Source organism: Triturus cristatus, chromosome 8, assembly GCF_964204655.1.
Source record: "Triturus cristatus chromosome 8, aTriCri1.1, whole genome shotgun sequence".
Taxonomy (NCBI): Eukaryota; Metazoa; Chordata; class Amphibia; order Caudata; family Salamandridae; genus Triturus; species Triturus cristatus.
In genome coordinates, this window is record NC_140591.1 from 30,215,174 (window position 1) to 30,235,112 (window position 19,939).

At 47.8% G+C, this 19,939-nt stretch overlaps 1 protein-coding gene across 1 annotated transcript; it reads right to left on the reverse strand.

Moving 5' to 3' along the window:
• Positions 1 to 6,819: 6,819 nt before the first annotated feature.
• LOC146799882 (endogenous retrovirus group PABLB member 1 Env polyprotein-like) lies at positions 6,820 to 8,295 on the reverse strand. Its single transcript, XM_085620814.1, has one exon. The coding sequence runs from the start codon at positions 8,293 to 8,295 to the stop codon at positions 6,820 to 6,822; it is 1,476 nt and encodes a 491-aa protein (XP_085476940.1).
• Between the last annotated feature and the right edge of the window lie 11,644 nt (positions 8,296 to 19,939).

Here is a 19,939-nt window from a genome sequence, read left to right on the forward strand (position 1 = left end):
GTCACTACCTCTGAGTGTTGTCTCTGTACATAAAGTTCAGTCAGGGCAAATAGATCGTAATCAACCTTGTCCCAAACTATATCATCAGGTATAGGAACTGCTGTAATGTTCACTGATGACAGGTCCCTTTTTAGGTCTCGCGAGCCAAAGGCTCGAAGAGACATTTTATATGTGGGAATTTCAAAGTGCTACCCACAGTTTTGGCTGGCCTAAACCTTGAGTGCACGATCACATGCACGTGCACAGCTGCTCCCACTCCCCCCTCCCTTCTAGCTTTCTTTCACTTTAGCCACTCTGCTCCACTGCTCCTTCCATTCCCCCCTCCCTTCTCACCCAGCCCTTTGATGCTCTGCTCGATTCTAGCTTTCTTTCACTTTAGCCGCTCTGCTCCACTGCTCCTTCCATTCCCCCTCCCTTCTCACCCAGCCCTTTGATGCTCTGCTCGATTCGCTGCTCTAGGAGAAGTGGGAAATTGGGTGCTAAACATTTGGTAAAAGTAACGTCCCTTAATTAAAGTGCTTAGACTAAACTCACTAAAGCCTATTACAGCGCTAAGAAACGGAAGAAATACAATATGAGGCGCTATGTAAAAACAAATTATTGTGTAGGAAATTCCATCCCTCAATTCCGAGCACTAGAGTCCTTGTATTATGCACCATCGACGTGATGAAAACAATGCTTTGGCATGCAAATGGAACATGAATATACATTTCCAATTTTATTTTAATATTCTCGCCAATTTCCAAGCAGCCATACCGCACTGCCTGCGATCCTCTGTCACTCACTCTAACAGGGGACGAGTGCCCGCCCTCAGTTTGGTGTTGCATGAACCTGATTCATTCCGTGCTGTTGTGCCAGATACCACTGACCCCCCCCCCCAGCGCCCCCCCCGCCCCCACCACCACCGCAGCAGCCCCTGTGTTGCTGCCCCGCTCTGAGCCTCCTAGCACAGCTAGTCCTTTCAGAATTTAACCCCGCACCGACCTTCCCTTTCTAGTCCCCGGCCCTTCTTGTGAACATGACCCGGGGCCATGTCCTGATACCTCCTGCCTCTCAGACGCCTATTTTCGGGCGCTGGACAGAGTCGTCTGCGGTGCCAAGAGCCAGCGCCTGACATGTCATCGGAACTCCCTGCATTGCCTCGGGCACCGCCAGTGCCCGCACCTCTCCTGGAGCAGTGTGTGTTTATTCCACAGACACACAGTGCAGTTTACACCGTGCACTTCACTCGAGCTGGTACATTTTTTTCAGACAACATTAATCCAGAGGGGTTGGGACCCCAGCAGTTCCTAGCAGCACTTTGTCAATGAAGGGAACTCACGCTGTTCCCTGTATGTAAGCTTTGCGTTGTGACCTAGTGGTGTTAGTTATGTATCCATCAGATATCTGTTTTCCTTAATCGTTGTTAAGTGTAATTTTCTGAATTGCAAATCCTACTACATCTCAAAGAATGCAAGCACCAGAATGTAAACAAGCATTTGCAATGCAATAGGTCTCGCAGTTACACGAGTTAAAGCTATTGGCATTGTAAATGACAATGCCAATAGGCATTGTTATTTGCAATGTCAATAGCTCAAACTCGCGTAAATGCGAGACCTAATGCATTGCAAATGCTTGTTTCACAATGTGTTGATAGATGAGGTTTCAAAGTCACATTCACTTTTTGTGCTGCAGAGCTTTCTCAAAGATATGTTTCATTTATGAGCATACTAAAGACAGTTACTAGACCTATCCATAAAAGAAAGAAAAGTATCCCGGTAGTTACCCAGAATTCCACCCAAGGTGATACCAGGTAAGTCTTTTTAAAAAAGTTCAGGAAATCTTTAAATCGCTGTGGATTCGTTTTTTGGGCCGGCGTCGTTTCAGGTTCACTTGGATCCAATGAGAAAGTGTCAAAGTCAAGGAAATAGCCAGATGCAGTTCGATTAATTTTCGGTAGTTCTGCAGGTTTTGTGGAAACGGTAGCTTGCTCTTGTTGGGGCATGTTGACGTAGATATCCATGTTCGGTCGATTGAAACTTGTCTTTCTTTGAGTTTTCATTTTCAACTTCGGTGTCTAGAGGAACGAGTTCCATTGCAGTGTTGCATGGCCCATCATTCCGTACAGTTGACCCTTCAAACCTGATGAGTCTTTCTGTTTGAACTTCTTGTATGGTTGTGAGAGGAGGGTGTTTGTTACTCCGGAGTCCACATGGCCTACTATTCAGTTTCGGCCACATAGTGTGGTTTGATCAGGTCAATTGAGACAAATCTTTTCTCCTTTTTACCGGCTAGAGGTGGCAGAAGTATTGGTATTGTTCCTTCAATTGCCAGGACAGGTACGGGTTTTCTTTAGGAAGACAAAAATTATTTTTTGTCTGCTATTTTCTCCCTGACCAGATCCCCAACTTTAGGAATCCAGACAGGTCTTGCCGTGACAGACTTGACTTCCCCAGTAGCGGTCCTTTTCACCTGGACATTACTCTGTAGTGCTCTGGATTCATTTAGGTCCTGTAAAACAGCCAAACATTAATCGATGTCAAAAGCCTTATCATCCACCACTGTGCCTTCACAATCAAGATCAGGTACCCACATTCTCATCCCAAATAGGACCTCATAAGGAGTGACACCCCCTAGAGTGCTTCTTGGCAGATTATTTAATGTCCTTTCAATTCTATACAGATGTTTTACCCAATTTCCACCTGAGCCTTACACTCTAGCTGTTAAAGACTGCTTTAAGTCCCGGTTTTTCCTCTACGCAACCAAATTTGCCTCTGGATCGTATGGAGAGGAGTACCGCAATGCTATACCCAAACTTCCCATGGCTTCCTTGTAAGCCCTAGAGCTAAACGCGGGCCATGGTCAGAATGTAATGTGCCAATTGCGTATGTCCCTATAAAGACTCGCAAATCTTTTATAACAGTTTGAGCGTCAGCCGAGGGCTGGGGCCCCACCCATAGTAACCTCGAGCAGGAATCCACTGCAACCATGATATACTTGTAAGCTCCATCGGATTGTAATGGGACGCAGTGGTCCAAATAGACACATGCAGTGTTTTTTCTGATATTTATAATGGTGTCTGCGCTGGACGTGTTATGGTGAAGCCTTTCATCTGCTGACAGATGTCGCATTTCAAGACGTAGTCCTTAGTCTGCTTTCTTAGTCCTGGCCACCAATAGCACTGTTTCAGTAGAGGAACAGTTGCTCTAACTCCTGAATGTGCAGGCCCTATCCCCTCGTGTGCTGCCAGAATTAATCTTAACCTACGATCCATATTTGGTATTACTCTATCCCCCACTCCAGGAATTTGAACAAATGTAATATTGTTTGCATTTAATTTGTAGTAGTATTTGAGTGGAAATCTTTTCGGTACTGCTGAGTTATTGCATGTAGCAAAAATAGCAACAATTATCTCACCGTCTATTCTTGCTTTTGAACGAGTGATGGCAGCTATGGAAGCTGTAAGTACAGCCCCCTTTGCGGCTTCGTCAGCCAATGAATTCCCTCATGCTGATGACTCAGTGTATGTATCACGTGAGCCCTTGGTATTTCGTTTTTTAACTTCACTACCTGTCCCCATAGCGTTTTGTGCTTTATTGTGTCACTTTTTGCATCCTTAAACCCGTTTTGTTCCAAGTGATGTAGATATTAATTATATGACTGTACACAGAAAAAGGAATCACACACGATCACACACGATTAGTGTGGTGAATTCTCGATCCATATTTACCAGTGCCAGTATTAGAGCTTTTAGTTCTGCCAGCTGCGCCGTGCAATCTCCTCGAGACTGTGTTTTTGTGCATTTCGGGTGAAACTTTCTATCCTGCATGCATCCTTTCACAATAGCACACGCGGCGCTGTATTGCTGTTTGCTCCCTATGGCCAGTTGCGCAGAACCATCAGTGTAAATTATATATTCATACTGATCTAGCAGCATTATTTCATTTGGTAGAGGATATTCTTGTTCATATTGCAGAAATGCTTGTGTTTTTAGATTAGGGTTGTATCTGTATTCTACATCAGTTGCAGTGAGAGAATTAGCCCATTGTATCCATCTTGGATGTAAGGCTTTAGCGTTTGGAACGCTTGCCTTTGTCGCAGCCTCTAAGGTTGAAACCAGGGTAATGACTTTTATACTTTCCCCTTGAGCCAGGGCTCTTTCTCTGACTACAGCAGTCTGTACAGCTGTAAGAATTTTTTCTGTTGATGCAAAACGCATCTCAGCATTTTTATACAAATGTGATTTGTATGCTATTGGTACTGTCTCACCTTCATTATATGTTAGGTAGGTGTATCCAGATTGACCCGCAGCTATACGGATCACCATGTTACGTACCTTTACGCGTGTTTCTAAGTGTTTTGAAGCTATTATGTCAGCTTGTAAGGAACGAAGTGTATCTGTGTGTTCCCGTGTCCACTGTCTGACTGAAAAGTCAGGCTTTAATAAACCGTAGAAAGGTTTTTTTTTTTTTTTTTGAAAAACCTTTATTACAATTTCAGAGAAATACAAGTATGGGCCTACAACCAATAGGCCGGCCGCTAAAATGCAGTGTGACCCTAGGTACAGCTGAACATTCACGTCGATGAAGCCATAAAAGGGGGTCACTGGAGAGGAAATCCTTGCCGTCGGCCGCAGTCGCAGTCCATGAACAAACAAAGGTTTCATATTTTTAAGAAACGAAAAACAACAAACACACAAGGCAAAGGAATTTAATAACAGTAGCATGTGCTCCTCGTGTCGAGGGAGTAAACCAACCCGGGTAAACAGAGGGGGAGGTGGGCAAGGCCGAAGAAACCAAACTCGCATGTCGCAGGAGCGTACCGGAATGCGCGGACTAGGGCGACAGCGCGGCATCTATCTCACGCGTCTGAGGCGGGGCACATATATCCCCGCGATAGGAGTTCCAGGGACCCCACACCTTACTCCACTTGCCAGGCTTGCCTCTCGCCACGTACACCGTTTTCTCTCTGAACATACACCAGTCCATGTGTTCTTTCCACTCGCTGACCGTGGGCGGCCTCTGGGAGCCCCACAATTGTGCAATGTCACGCTTCGCTACCATATAGCCCAGAGTCACCCACTGCGTCTGCGTCGCATTGTAATCAGTAGGCTCCCAGACATTCAACAGACATCGTCGTGCCTCCGGCAACAAGGCCACATGCGTGACTTCTTCTAACACCGCATGCACTCTGCACCAAAACCGAGTCACCTCCGGACATTCCCACAGGATATGGAGGAAACTCCCCAGTAGCCCACAGCCTCGCTTACACAACCCATCCACCGAATATCCCATACGCATCAAACCAGGCCCCGTGACATACACTCTGTGGAGTATTTTAAGCTGGACGAACCGCAATCGGGCCGGGATAGCCACCTCTTTCGGGGAGGCCACCGCTGACACCCAATCCTCGTCGTCCAGCTCCAAACCGTCAGCAATCCAAGTCTCCCGCAATGAGGCCAGCAAACCCACCCGATCATTAATAAGCTTCTTGTAAATCAGCGAAATGGGGCTATCCGGCACATAGCCGTCCAAGACCCTGTCCTCCAACGGGGAATTCTCCGGAATAGCCGCCGCGTCCGAAAACACGGCGTAGAAAGGTTTTACTCTTTCTGTGTAGTCCAAAATGTATGTTCTGCCAAAATTTAGAAATCCCAGGATTGATTGTAAATTTTTAAATGATTTTGGAGGTTTTAGCAGCGCACATTTTTCTAAAAAGTTAGCTGCTAGACTTGAAAGCTCATATCCTAGAAAAAGGAAATTAAGGTGGGCTATCTGCGATTTTTTTTTAAGTTGAATTTCTACCCTTCAGAGGAAAATCTCCAAATTATGGTGTTTACTCTGTTCAAGTGTTCCTCCAGGTCATCATCCATCAAATAAATATCATCTATGTAGGACAACGCCTCTTCATCCAGATTTTTATGTAATTCAGTTACCCTAGCTGAAGTACTGGGTTTTTCGGAACCCAGCGGTGCCAGGGAACACACCCGAAGACTTCGAGTTCTTCCTGTTTCAGACTTACAGAAACACAGAGTCTTCTTGGTGAAGTCAAAGATCGTATTTATTGGCTGCAGCCAGTAACAGGTATCCTAGAAGTACAACATGTGTATATTCTCAGGAGACTGCTCCATTACGAAAATCAGCCTTCTCCTTATATACCAAATATTATGCTTTAGGCAAACATTCCTCGTTTTACGGTATGATCATTCACATGCATTCATTACAAAGGAAAAGATAGAGTCATAATGGCAAGTACATATTTCGGTTCGTTCGGCCCTTAATCAATTACCCGGCAAAGCTTAGCGCCTTCATCAGATATCGACGGACACCCAATAAAAACGGGCACCTCCTCCTCGTAAAACGGGTCATAAAGAGGGAAACAGGGGCAGGTGTGTAGAAGATTAGGCATGGTTCGTGCGTGATGAAAGGTTTCGTGATATGCTGGGCCCTGATACTAATCTCATTCGGCTGCGGGAAGGGAGCTGACCGAACAGGTTTGGCCTTAGGCAGCGGAGTCAGTTCACCCAGGTCACCGAGGAGTCAGCGAAAGTGTGTGTGTCCTTCAGACCCATGCTTGGCCGTAGTCCTGTTGTCTATGAGAGGGCAATCACAAAATGGCTGTCGTCCTAAAATGGAGCTCGAGGTATTAGGACAGAAACTCTGATTTCAGGCGATCTCGTCACTCGAATGTAACGCAAATGCTTGTGCATAGTATCCTAAACATTCTCTGTCTGTTGATAAAGAAATCGTCATGTTAGAATCATGCCAGATACGTGGTTCCGAAATTTACAGTACCACAGACCCTCCTTTTGCCCTACATAGGCAATAACCTATACTCCCGCTAGTCCGAATCCAGGTCTATGTCCATAAAGTCGCGGAGATGTTGCTGTAGCATCATCCTATTGCTTAGCTCGTCTCGTGTTACAGGTTTCCTTATACATGATGTAGCGCAGATGCCACAAATTACAGGAGCACACTGTACACATAGACAGAGCAGGAAAAGAATGGCTAAGATCATTCCAATGACTATCAGGATCTTCCAACCCCAAGCGGATATCAGTTCCCAGAACCACCCCGCCAATGACCATTCCCCATTATCTACGTGAATAGATTTGGAGATTCTATGCAGTTTGGAAATGGCCTGGAAGACTGTTGGAGCGTTATCTGGAATAAAAACACAGCAGCTAGATTGGATCACTCTACATACCCCACCCCGGTCTGCAAGTATGACGTCTAACGCGACCCTGTTCTGAAGGGTCATAAGACGATCCGACTGGAGCTCAGCAGTCAAATTACCAAGGGCACCGGCTGTTTCAACTACCGTGGACTCAACCACTCTTGTCAATTGCCTTATGTTCCTGCTGTTAACCATTGGACCCCAAAACGGCAGAGAACCCTTTATGAAATCTCCAAATTCTTGTCCTGCAGTGTCATCTTGACTGATGACGCCTCTAACCATCCTTGTCTTATGGTAATCTGCCGCGGTCGTGTAGGTGGGAGGCAGCAGGAATGAAACAAAACATGTGCCAGAAAAGTCCGGGGGCAACCATGTATAGGCTCTATCATGGCAGATGAAATAGGTACCCTTGGCTGCTAAGAACGAAGGGGAAGTCTGAGATGCAAAAACATAAGTTTCAGCGCAGATACTTTTCCCTAACTGAGCTCTGGGATTCTTGCCATAACCTTGCAAACATAGGTGACCCTGATGGGGTATAATCCAGATCGGTGAGGATTTCTTTGCTCGCTGGTTCTCACTCAGAGTAACTTCATATCCTGTCATATTCCAGCCAATATACGCTAGTGTCTCATCTTTTGGGATGGTTTCATAGGAAATCTCTTCCCTAATCATGTCCACGATCCCCTTAACTAGAGCACTATTCTTGGGATTATCTTTCACAGAACGTAGGGGGTTGGCTTCATGAGCATACATGAACATTGTTCTATATGCCCACACAGAACCATTATGGCTGAAAGGTAGGAGTAGGTACGGGATACCTTTATCAGTAGTATGGGGCATAAGGCCAAACACCCAACAGTTAGTTGTGTTTACTACTAGTTGGTGTTGGTGTAGGAGCTGAATGAACGAATTATTGACAAATTCCAATCTTCTAGCGGACTCGTGTTCAGGCAGGGGATGACGGGAATGCGAGGAAACAGTAGGAGGAGGTATGGGCTGTGCAGTTGGTGCGAATGTTACTTGGAAAGAGAATAAGACATATCCTATGAAGATCGTCATCACACTCAGTAACATGGAAATACATAACATCAAAAATCGTTTTCTTGTCATCATTATACATGTTCTGTCTTTGCAGTCCATTGGTTTAGCAGGTCTCTCATTCTCGAAAAACTCCATCCTCTCTGAGTGCTGCTCGCGGTGGTAGGGTGTTCTATGCTAAGGAAATGCTTCTGTCGGTCCAGGGCAACTCCTTGGACCGACCAGAACTGCTGACCTAACGTCTTCAGTTGCACTCCAAAGACTTGGGCAACCACGACCCTGCAGCTGAACCCGGATGGCGGTTCGAAAAAGCAAAAATAAGCAAGTTTCTCAGATGAAAGAGAGAGCTGCACTTCCCAAAATTATTAAAAATAGCAAGGGAAAGGAAAAGAATTTTATTTGTCCATTGTCCTTGGCCTCAAATTGTAGCGATTTCTCCCAGGTACTCTCTGGTCTCGAAACAAGAGTTCAGGCTCTGTAGTGTCCAATCGAATTGACGGTGGCACAGCCTCTTGCAAAATGTCATCGCTTTCCTGCTCAGTGCTTGTTCCTTTTACACGTGCATCGCTAAACGGCAGAAAACGAGGCACGGTTTCAGTCTCAGAATCAGCGATCCCCTCCTGGACCCACCGGTCATATGGCAGAGGCAAAGGGACCCTCTTGCAATGGACGCCGTGGATCCAGTTCTTTTTCCCTTTCACTCGAACAGCTGATCTCGTTGAGAGAAGGACGAGATGGGGGCCGGTCCAACAGGGCTCATCATTCCTTGTCCGTTGAAAGTTTTTGACCAGCACCCATGATCCAGGATTGATAGGATGTCCTGGAGTTTCAGAGACCTGAGGCAGAGTATCATGCACCTATTGGTGTAAAACACGCAATTTAGCCGTCAATTCATACAAATAATCAAGCAGTACTGGATGCTCGATCTCACTAAATTTTGTAGGCCTTGGCACTCCCCATATATTGGCCGGGCGGCCAAACACGATTTCATAGGGACTAAGTCCCACTCGTGAATGCGCAGTCATTCTTGTTGACAGGAGTGCTAAAGGCAGAGCGTCCGGCCATTTAAGACCAGAGCTTGCTTGAATCTTGGCCAACTTCAATTTTAATGTGCCGTTATAGCACTCTACTAATCCAGCTGACTGGGGAGGATTTGCAGCGTGAAATTTTTGCCGGATACCCAGTCCATCACATACTGTTTTCATCACTCGACCCACAAATTCACTCCCATTGTCACTCCAGACCATTCTCGGCATTCCAAATCTAGGGAAAAATTCTTTGACAAGGGCTTTAGCTGTGGACAGGGCAGTGTTGTCTTTTAAAGGGTATGCTTCTATCCACCTTGAAAAGGCACAAACAACAACGAGTACATATTTCAAATTGTTGCATCTTTCCATGTGGATGAAATCTAGCTGCAAAACCTCAAACGGATACGTTGGAGGCGCAAAATGACCAGCTGGAGTTGGGGTTCCCCTACCAGGATTGTATTTCAGACACACCATGCAGTTTTTGACCACATTCTCTGCACATTTAGGAATTCCAGTATTTTGCCATACTGGAGCCAACAACTTACAAATCCCTTTCACACTGATATGTGCCATTCCATGAGCCATTGTCACCACTGCAAGCACGTACGCATTGGGTAACAACCATCGCCGATGTTCTGACAAGTCAATCCAACAACCATTTTCATCCAGTTTACCCGTACTTTCTCTCCACATACTTAATTCTTTCTCTGAAGCTTTGGCTTGAAGAGACTTCACACTCTATCGTGTCTTCACACATTCCAACATCACCAACCCATCTTGCAGGGCCTGCAACATACATCCGATTCTTCACATTCTTTGCTGTTTCTTTTGCGATTTCATCCGCAAATGCATTACCACGACCAACATCATCAGTAACCTTCTTGTGTGCACTGCATTTCACAATCGCAACTTGTAGCGGCAATGTCAGTGACTCAAGGAGCTCATTCACCAACTGACCATTTTGTATTTTAGCTCCATGCGAAGTCAGGAACCCACGTTCCTTCCATAATCGCCCAAAACTATGGGCCACACCGAAAGCATACTGACTGTCGGTATATATGGTCACTTTCATTCCTTTTGATAGCACTCACGCTCTTGTAAGTGCAATTAACTCTGCTGCTTGGGCTGAATTATGTGGTATACGTGCAGTTTCAACAATCGTATGCAAAGTCGTGACAGCATATGCTGCAGTCGTATCACCATTCGAAAGCTTGAAACATGAACCATCCACCCATAAGGTACCATCACACTCTACAAGGGGAGTATCTTTGAGATCCACTCTCCCTTTTGTTTCTTCTTCTGTTCTAAAAAGACAATCATGCTGCTCAACATCATCTGTCTCCACTGAAATCGGCAATAACGTGGCTGGATTCAACGTATTGCACCTTTGTATGTGAACATGACTCGCTAGCAGTGTCAACTCGTAACCTGACAATCGAGCACTAGTTAAGTGCCGTGTTTTGGTTCTGTTTAACAACGTGTCCACTGCATGTGGAACCATCACAAACAACGTGTTGTTCATTACTAACCCAGCAGACTGTTGAATAGAAACAGCGGCTGCCGCTGTGGCTCTCAAGCAACTCGGCAATGCTTTAGCTACCGGATCCAAAATTGATGAAAAATGCGCGCATGGACGCTGCTTGCCTCCAAAAGACTGTGTCAACACCGACAATGCCCAACCTTCCTGTGAGAAAGTGGGTTTCTGTTGCAGTAACCCCCCCCCTTTTTACCTAATAGCTGATGCACTTTTCCTTGTTGTGCCCTGGGCTCCTGCCAATCAGGTGCCCAGGGCCTGTGTTCCTTCCCTAAAATACAAACTCCCAATTGGCAAACCCTGGCCACATGTCAGCCCCTAGTAAATGGTACCCTAGGTACCCAGGGCCTTGTGACCAGGGAAGGCCTCTAAGGGCTGCAGCACTCATTGTGCCACCCTTAGAGGCCCTGTACCCTTACACACACACACTGCCTTTGCAGGCTGAGTGTCTGGGCGCAGGACAAAACAAAGAGTCGACATGGCACACATCTCTGTGTGCCATGCCCATCACCTACACTGCCAAGGCATATGTCAGCCACCTCTCTGGCTGGGTGCCTTATGCCTATGATGTGGGCACAGGAGCAGGAGCCCTGTGCCCCTACAGTACCCAGGTCCATTCCTGGGCACTGTAAGTACAATGCTGCCATTTACAAGTACATGGTGCTGAGAGCTCGTCAAACACGAGCTCCACAGCACCATAATGGCAACACTGAAGACTGGGAAGTTTGGTATCAAACTTCTCAGCACATTAAACCCACACTGATGCCAGTGTGGGATTTAATGTACTAAGCACCCCAGAGGGCATCTTAGAGATGCCCCCTTACAGCTAACCTACAATCCACGTCTGCTCTGAGGCTGCCCAGGCTGCCACACCGCAGACACGTTGCTGGACCCCTGGGTAGGAGAGCCCCTGCTCTCCCGGGCCTGCAACAATGCACGTCCTGGGTGAGGTGATAAATCTCCTCCCCCAGGATGAGCCAAGGGAAGCTTCAAAGGCATGCCGCCTCTTGGAGATTCCCCAGGCCTCTGCAACCCCCCACTCTGGAGGGAAGCTTGGCCGAAAACCCCATACAAGGACAGGGAATGTGCCAGCCTGCCCACCCCACCCCTCAGGTGGGGGAGGCGAGGTGAAGCACATCTCCGGGCTATCGCCATCTTGAAGATGGGGGGCCCTACCCTATCAGGATTAGGCTACTGCCCCCCTCCCACAGGAGAGAGGCAGGATAGGGGGTGTACCCACCCCAGGACAAGGACCCATTGGTCCCTGGCCTTCACCTACCTGTAACGCCCCTAAATCTAGTATTTAGGGGCACCCTGAACCTTCCTTCGACAGATCCCAGATTTGAAGCTACAAGAAGAGCAAGAAGAACAAAGACCTGCCCTGCAGCTGCTAAAAAGAGGAAGACACCAACTGCTTTGGCCCCAGCCCTACCGGCCTGTCGACCCTCGAACCTGCTCCTGCTCCAGCGCGGCATCTCTTGTGGCCAGCAACCTCAAAAACCCCGGAGGACCTGGCTACCTTTGAACTCTGATTCCCTGGGACTCCCATGAGTAGAGGCTCTACTCAGAAACCTATCTCTAACCCCTGGCAGCAGCCCGGAACCGCGAACCCAGCACACTCTGCACCAGCCAAGCCTGGCCAGTGCCGGAGTGAACAAAGACCCTGAGGACGACCCCACGGCGACTGTGACCCCGAGTCTGGCACCCAAGGACCCCCCTCGACATTCCTGAAGAAGCCTGCAGCCTCAGAACCAGGTGCCCCCCCCAACCGCGATCAACAGAGGGTAAGATTTCCCGACACCAAAAGGCACCCCTGCACGCGGCGCCCTGCGGCCCCCTGTGCCCAATCCCGGGGTACCCACCTAACCTACAACTACCCAACTTACCTCTCGAAGTGGTGGTGGCACCTGAAGCATCCTCGTCCCCGAGCTTGCAGCCTTTTTCCTAACCGGAACATTCCCATTGATTTCCATTGAGCGCCCGAAGGCTCAAAAGCACCCTGCACCCAGCCGCCCGAGTGGCCCTGGCAGTGCACTCTCTACACTAACCTACTGCCCCACTTGCCCTGAGTAAGTGACCAGGAGCCCCGCTCCCACAGCCGCGTGGCTTGCCAGACAGCAGCCACCAACCAAGGCCCCCCTATCCCTCATAGGATAACATTGGGCCTAACTCTCTCTGCACCCGGCCGTCCTGAAACCGCTGAGGGTGAACCAACTGTACCTACCTGACACTGGGGGACCCCTGAGTCTATGCCCGGAATTTCAACTCTGCCAGTCGAGTACTTACCCTTAAACCGCTAACTTCATTTTCCTCATAGGGTAACATTGACTGGCTTTTTCTTCAGAAATCTTCTAAGTGTGAACTTTTCAAAACTGCAAATATTCACCAAAAATCAGCCAAGTGACAAAAACGAATTTACTCACCTGCTCCTAGGTGAGCTCCCAGTGCTGGATCTTGGTGCCCAGCCCTGACTCTGAAAAGTGTCCACAACTATACTTACCTCTAACTCATTTTTCTCCCATAGGAAACCATTGTCTGCTTTTCTGTGAAATTTCTTCTAAGTGTCTACTTTTGCAAATTTGAAATATTCTTTTAAAATCGTACCCATTTCTGCAAACGAAATTACTTACCTGTTTTTGATAAGGACCCCAGTCCTGGGTCTTGGTGCCCAGTCCTGGATTACTAAAGTAACGATAAAGTACTCTACCTGCAATTTGAATTTCTTGCCATAGAGATCCATTGAATGTTTTCCTTGAAATATTTTCTAAGTGCTAACTTTTGAAATAGCTAAATATTATTTAAAAATCATTACAGTTATTAAGTCGACTTTCATCACTTGATTCTGAATACTGACCCAGTGCTGGATCTAGGAGCCAGACCTGGAATTCCAAAAGTAATCTGAAAAGTAATTTATTACAAATAACCTGAATTTACCATTGAGCTCAATGCATTGTTATGTTTAGGAAATAGGATTGTTTATTGCAACCAACTGTGACTGTTTATAACAATTGATTGCTCAAGACACAAGTATTTGTATTCAACCTCTCATTCTGAGAAAGTATATTTTTATCCCCTTTGTGGTTCTAAAAATAAAACAAGCATATATTTTATATATATAAACCATTGGCCTAGAGTTCAGTTATTGGGTGTGTGAAACCATTTGCTGACTGAGTGTGTACAATAAATGCTTTACACTGTCCTCTGGTACTGCCTTACTGCTCGACCAAGCTACCACTTTTGAGAGTAAGGTCATACCTAACTTTGACCTCTATCAGCCTCTGGGGGACTGTGGACTCTGTACACCCTGTACCTATTAGGGAACAGTATATACAGAGCCACTTTCTCACATTGGTGGCAGCGGTGGGATACAAACTTGCATTTGTTGGACTACTTGGTTACCATCTGATCACACGACAGAACTCTTAAAAATTGCCTTTAGAATTCTGATTGGTTTTTCCAAAATTACTAAAAGTCTTGCTAGGGCCTTGCTTAAGACCCATTAGAATTTTAGAAAAATAAAAGTCACTATAGTCAGGGTAGAGGGTTAGAACTGTCAGGTTAGAATGTCTCAAACAAACCCAGCTATTAGTGATAATAATAACATGGACCTGGTAGAGGAGCTCGACCTCACACCTTACTTACACTTGTCTTTCAAGGAATTGAGGTCCTTATGTAAACTCAAAAATTTACAAATGGGTCTGCATCCAACCAAACAAGGGCTCCAGGAGCTCCTGGCTGAGTATGCTAAAGACCACCCATCTGAACGTGGTGATGACCAGTCAGATGAGGAAAGGGAAACAGGGGAGGTGGACAACAGCCTCCCCATACTATTCCCTAGGGAGGAGATGGCACCCATACCCTCCCACTCAAGAATTAGCATCTGGGCACCTAGAGACTACACAGGTGGCTCTGGTCCCAGAGACAACACTGGGGGACCCCCCAGTGAAGAGGACAGCCTTGTGAGGCTGGCCAAAAGATTAGATCTAGAGTCCAGGCTCCTGGCTCTAGAAAAGGAAAGGAGAGAGATGGGTTTAGCACCCATCAATGGTGGCAGCAATAATAAAAATAAGGATAGGGAGGAAACTTCTGACCTTAAAATCCCCAAAGGGATTGTCCCTAAATTTGAGGAAGGTGATGATATCACCAAATGGTTCACAGCCTTTGAGAGGGCTTGTGATATCAGAAAAGTAAAGAAACCTCTCTGGGGGGCACTCCTGTGGGAACTGTTCTCTGGTAACTGCAGAGACAGGCTTCTGACCCTCTCTGGGCCAGAAGCAGGATCCTATGACCTCATGAAGGAAGCTCTGATTGAGGGATTTGGATTCACCACTGAGGAGTATAGAATTAGATTCAGGGGGGCTCACAAAACCCAGACCCAGTCCTGAATTGATTTTGTAGATTTCTCAGTGAAGACACTGGATGGTTGGTTAGCTGGACATGGTGTGCAGGATTTTACTGGATTGTACAATTTATTCATGAAGGAACATATTTTGAGTAACTGCACAAATGAAAAGTTGAATCAGCATTTGGTAGACCTAGGTCTAAAATCCCCCCAAGAATTGGGAAAAAAGGCAGACCACTGGGTCAAGACTAGGGTGACTAGGACGTCCACTGGGAGGGACCAAAACCAAGGGGTCCCAAAGCCTCCCCAGAAGAAAGAGAGTGAACCCCTTGTGGATAAAAGAAAGGAGTCCCAGGTAGCCCCCCAAAAACCTGACCAGGAGGGTGAGCCCAAAGACACCTCACAAACTAAACCAGGGTACCAAGGTAAGAATTGGGATCCCAACAGAATATGGTGTTTCAACTGTCAGAAGGCTGGACACCACACCCAGGACTCTAGCTGTCCTAAAAATAAGGTTCCTAGTACAGCTCCAGGGGTGACTAGTGTAGCCCCAGGGGTTGCCAGTGTAGCTTGGGAGGGAGGGTCCTCAGATGAGGAAGTCCTCCTAGCTTTCAACTGGGGAATGGGCCCAAGAAGCAAGCTGGAGATCCCAGGAGGAAGTAGACACGTCCACCACCTACTGGTGAATGGAATCCCAGCCACTGCCCTGAGAGATACCTGTGCCAGTCACACTGTGGTACATGACAGGTTGGTTTTCCCACACCAATATGTCCCAGGGGAAACAAGAAGGGTAAGAACTGTCCCAGGGGGAGTCACTGTTAGACCTGTGGCTATAGTGCCCCTAGCCACAGCTGGGTCCCTTAGATGGAGAAAAGTGATAGTCAGTAAAAACCTCCCCCTTGATTGTCTCTTGGGGAATGATCACTTAGATGTGGAACTGAGACAAAGAGAGGTGCTGGCCCAATGCCAGGCCTCGCCCAAAGAACCTGTGGGGGCTCAACCTGCAGTCAGTGCAGCTGAGTCCCAAAAGAGTGAGAAGAAACAGGGTAGGAAAGGTGGGCAACCGTTAGCCACAGTTCCAGGGAGATTCTATCCCAGTAAGGGAAAACTCCCACAATGGCACTGGTAAAGCCCCCCCTAGCCAACAACAAGACCTGACTAGTCAGGCAACTGTCCAGCCTGAATTAGTGGCTCCTCAGGTGGCAGAACAAAGGGTGGAGAAGGGGTGTTCCCTACCAAGAGTAGGGACCCCCTATCCTCAAACAGACCAACAGCCAGGACCCAAAGAGAATTATAAAATAGCTCCCTCACTTGCCAGTCAGGAGCTAAAGGTGTGGTTCTGGGCACTGACAGCTGTCAGCAGCCTCTGCTGGGTGTTAGCCTTCATGGCAGCCCTAACCTTGGCATGGTGGCCTAACCCCCTGCCAAATAGCAAGTCAGGCCCCCTGACCTTATTGGTCATGGTGGGGTTGCTCAAGCTGTGGGTAGCCTCTGTGGGTAAGCTGGGCCTAGCCCTGGCTAAGTTAGAAACTACCGAGGTATACACCTCTAAACCCAAAATAGAAAGATGGGACAAGGACAGTAAAAGACAAGGAGAGGAGCCTTGGGAGTTAGGTCCTGAAACTAATAAGACAGGCCTGCTCCCCAAAGGGACTGACCTAGGCAGAAGGATGTAAGGCAGAGTAGGCCTTGCAACTTTCAAACCACTTCCCCAACTCTTCCTCGCCTGAAAGACTAGGTAGACTCTCCCAGCTTTGGCAGAAGTCTCCTGGCCTTTGGGCTGGGGGGGGGCTTGTGTGAGAAAGTGGGTTTCTGTTGCAGTAACCCCCCCCCTTTTTGCCTAATAGCTGATGCACTTTTCCTTGTTGTGCCCTGGGCTCCTGCCAATCAGGTGCCCAGGGCCTGTGTTCCTTCCCTAAAATACAAACTCCCAATTGGCAAACCCTGGCCACATGTCAGCCCCTAGTAAATGGTACCCTAGGTACCCAGGGCCTTGTGACCAGGGAAGGCCTCTAAGGGCTGCAGCACTCATTGTGCCACCCTTAGAGGCCCTGTACCCTTACACACACACACTGCCTTTGCAGGCTGAGTGTCTGGGCGCAGGACAAAACAAAGAGTCGACATGGCACACATCTCTGTGTGCCATGCCCATCACCTACACTGCCAAGGCATATGTCAGCCACCCCTCTGGCTGGGTGCCTTATGCCTATGATGTGGGCACAGGAGCAGGAGCCCTGTGCCCCTACAGTACCCAGGTCCATTCCTGGGCACTGTAAGTACAGTGCTGCCATTTACAAGTACATGGTGCTGAGAGCTCGTCAAACACGAGCTCCACAGCACCATAATGGCAACACTGAAGACTAGGAAGTTTGGTATCAAACTTCTCAGCACATTAAACCCACACTGATGCCAGTGTGGGATTTAATGTACTAAGCACCCCAGAGGGCATCTTAGAGATGCCCCCTTACAGCTAACCTACAATCCACGTCTGCTCTGAGGCTGCCCAGGCTGCCAAACCGCAGACACGTTGCTGGACCCCTGGGTGGGAGAGCCCCTGCTCTCCCGGGCCTGCAACAATGCACGTCCTGGGTGAGGTGATAAATCTCCTCCCCCAGGATGAGCCAAGGGAAGCTTCAAAGGCATGCCGCCTCTTGGAGATTCCCCAGGCCTCTGCAACCCCCCACTCTGGAGGGAAGCTTGGCCGGAAACCCCATACAAGGACAGGGAATGTGCCAGCCTGCCCACCCCACCCCTCAGGTGGGGGAGGCGAGGTGAAGCACATCTCCGGGCTATCGCCATCTTGAAGATGGGGGGCCCTACCCTATCAGGATTAGGCTACTGCCCCCCTCCCACAGGAGAGAGGCAGGATAGGGGGTGTACCCACCCCAGGACAAGGACCCATTGGTCCCTGGCCTTCACCTACCTGTAACGCCCCTAAATCTAGTATTTAGGGGCACCCTGAACCTTCCTTCGACAGATCCCAGATTTGAAACTACAAGAAGAGCAAGAAGAACAAAGACCTGCCCTGCAGCTGCTAAAAAGAGGAAGACACCAACTGCTTTGGCCCCAGCCCTACCGGCCTGTCGACCCTCGAACCTGCTCCTGCTCCAGCGCGGCATCTCTTGTGGCCAGCAACCTCAAAAACCCCGGAGGACCTGGCTACCTTTGAACTCTGATTCCCTGGGACTCCCATGAGTAGAGGCTCTACTCAGAAACCTATCTCTAACCCCTGGCAGCAGCCCGGAACCGCGAACCCAGCACACTCTGCACCAGCCAAGCCTGGCCAGTGCCGGAGTGAACAAAGACCCTGAGGACGACCCCACGGCGACTGTGACCCCGAGTCCGGCACCCAAGGACCCCCCTCGACATTCCTGAAGAAGCCTGCAGCCTCAGAACCAGGTGCTCCCCCCAACCGCGATCAACAGAGGGTAAGATTTCCCGACACCAAAAGGCACCCCTGCACGCGGCGCCCTGCGGCCCCCTGTGCCCAATCCCGGGGTACCCACCTAACCTACAACTACCCAACTTACCTCTCGAAGTGGTGGTGGCACCTGAAGCATCCTCGTCCCCGAGCTTGCAGCCTTTTTCCTAACCGGAACATTCCCATTGATTTCCATTGAGCGCCCGAAGGCTCAAAGCACCCTGCACCCAGCCGCCCGAGTGGCCCTGGCAGTGCACTCTCTACACTAACCTACTGCCCCACTTGCCCTGAGTAAGTGACCAGGAGCCCCGCTCCCACAGCCGCGTGGCTTGCCAGACAGCAGCCACCAACCAAGGCCCCCCTATCCCTCATAGGATAACATTGGGCCTAACTCTCTCTGCACCCGGCCGTCCTGAAACCGCTGAGGGTGAACCAACTGTACCTACCTGACACTGGGGGACCCCTGAGTCTATGCCCGGAATTTCAACTCTGCCAGTCGAGTACTTACCCTTAAACCGCTAACTTCATTTTCCACATAGGGTAACATTGACTGGCTTTTTCTTCAGAAATCTTTTAAGTGTGAACTTTTCAAAACTGCAAATATTCACCAAAAATCAGCCAAGTGACAAAAACGAATTTACTCACCTGCTCCTAGGTGAGCTCCCAGTGCTGGATCTTGGTGCCCAGCCCTGACTCTGAAAAGTGTCCACAACTATACTTACCTCTAACTCATTTTTCTCCCATAGGAAACCATTGTCTGCTTTTCTGTGAAATTTCTTCTAAGTGTCTACTTTTGCAAATTTGAAATATTCTTTTAAAATCGTACCCATTTCTGCAAACGAAATTACTTACCTGTTTTTGATAAGGACCCCAGTCCTGGGTCTTGGTGCCCAGTCCTGGATTACTAAAGTAACGATAAAGTACTCTACCTGCAATTTGAATTTCTTGCCATAGAGATCCATTGAATGTTTTCCTTGAAATATTTTCTAAGTGCTAACTTTTGAAATAGCTAAATATTATTTAAAAATCATTACAGTTATTAAGTCGACTTTCATCACTTGATTCTGAATACTGACCCAGTGCTGGATCTAGGAGCCAGACCTGGAATTCCAAAAGTAATCTGAAAAGTAATTTATTACAAATAACCTGAATTTACCATTGAGCTCAATGCATTGTTATGTTTAGGAAATAGGATTGTTTATTGCAACCAACTGTGACTGTTTATAACAATTGATTGCTCAAGACACAAGTATTTGTATTCAACCTCTCATTCTGAGAAAGTATATTTTTATCCCCTTTGTGGTTCTAAAAATAAAACAAGCATATATTTTATATATATAAACCATTGGCCTAGAGTTCAGTTATTGGGTGTGTGAAACCATTTGCTGACTGAGTGTGTACAATAAATGCTTTACACTGTC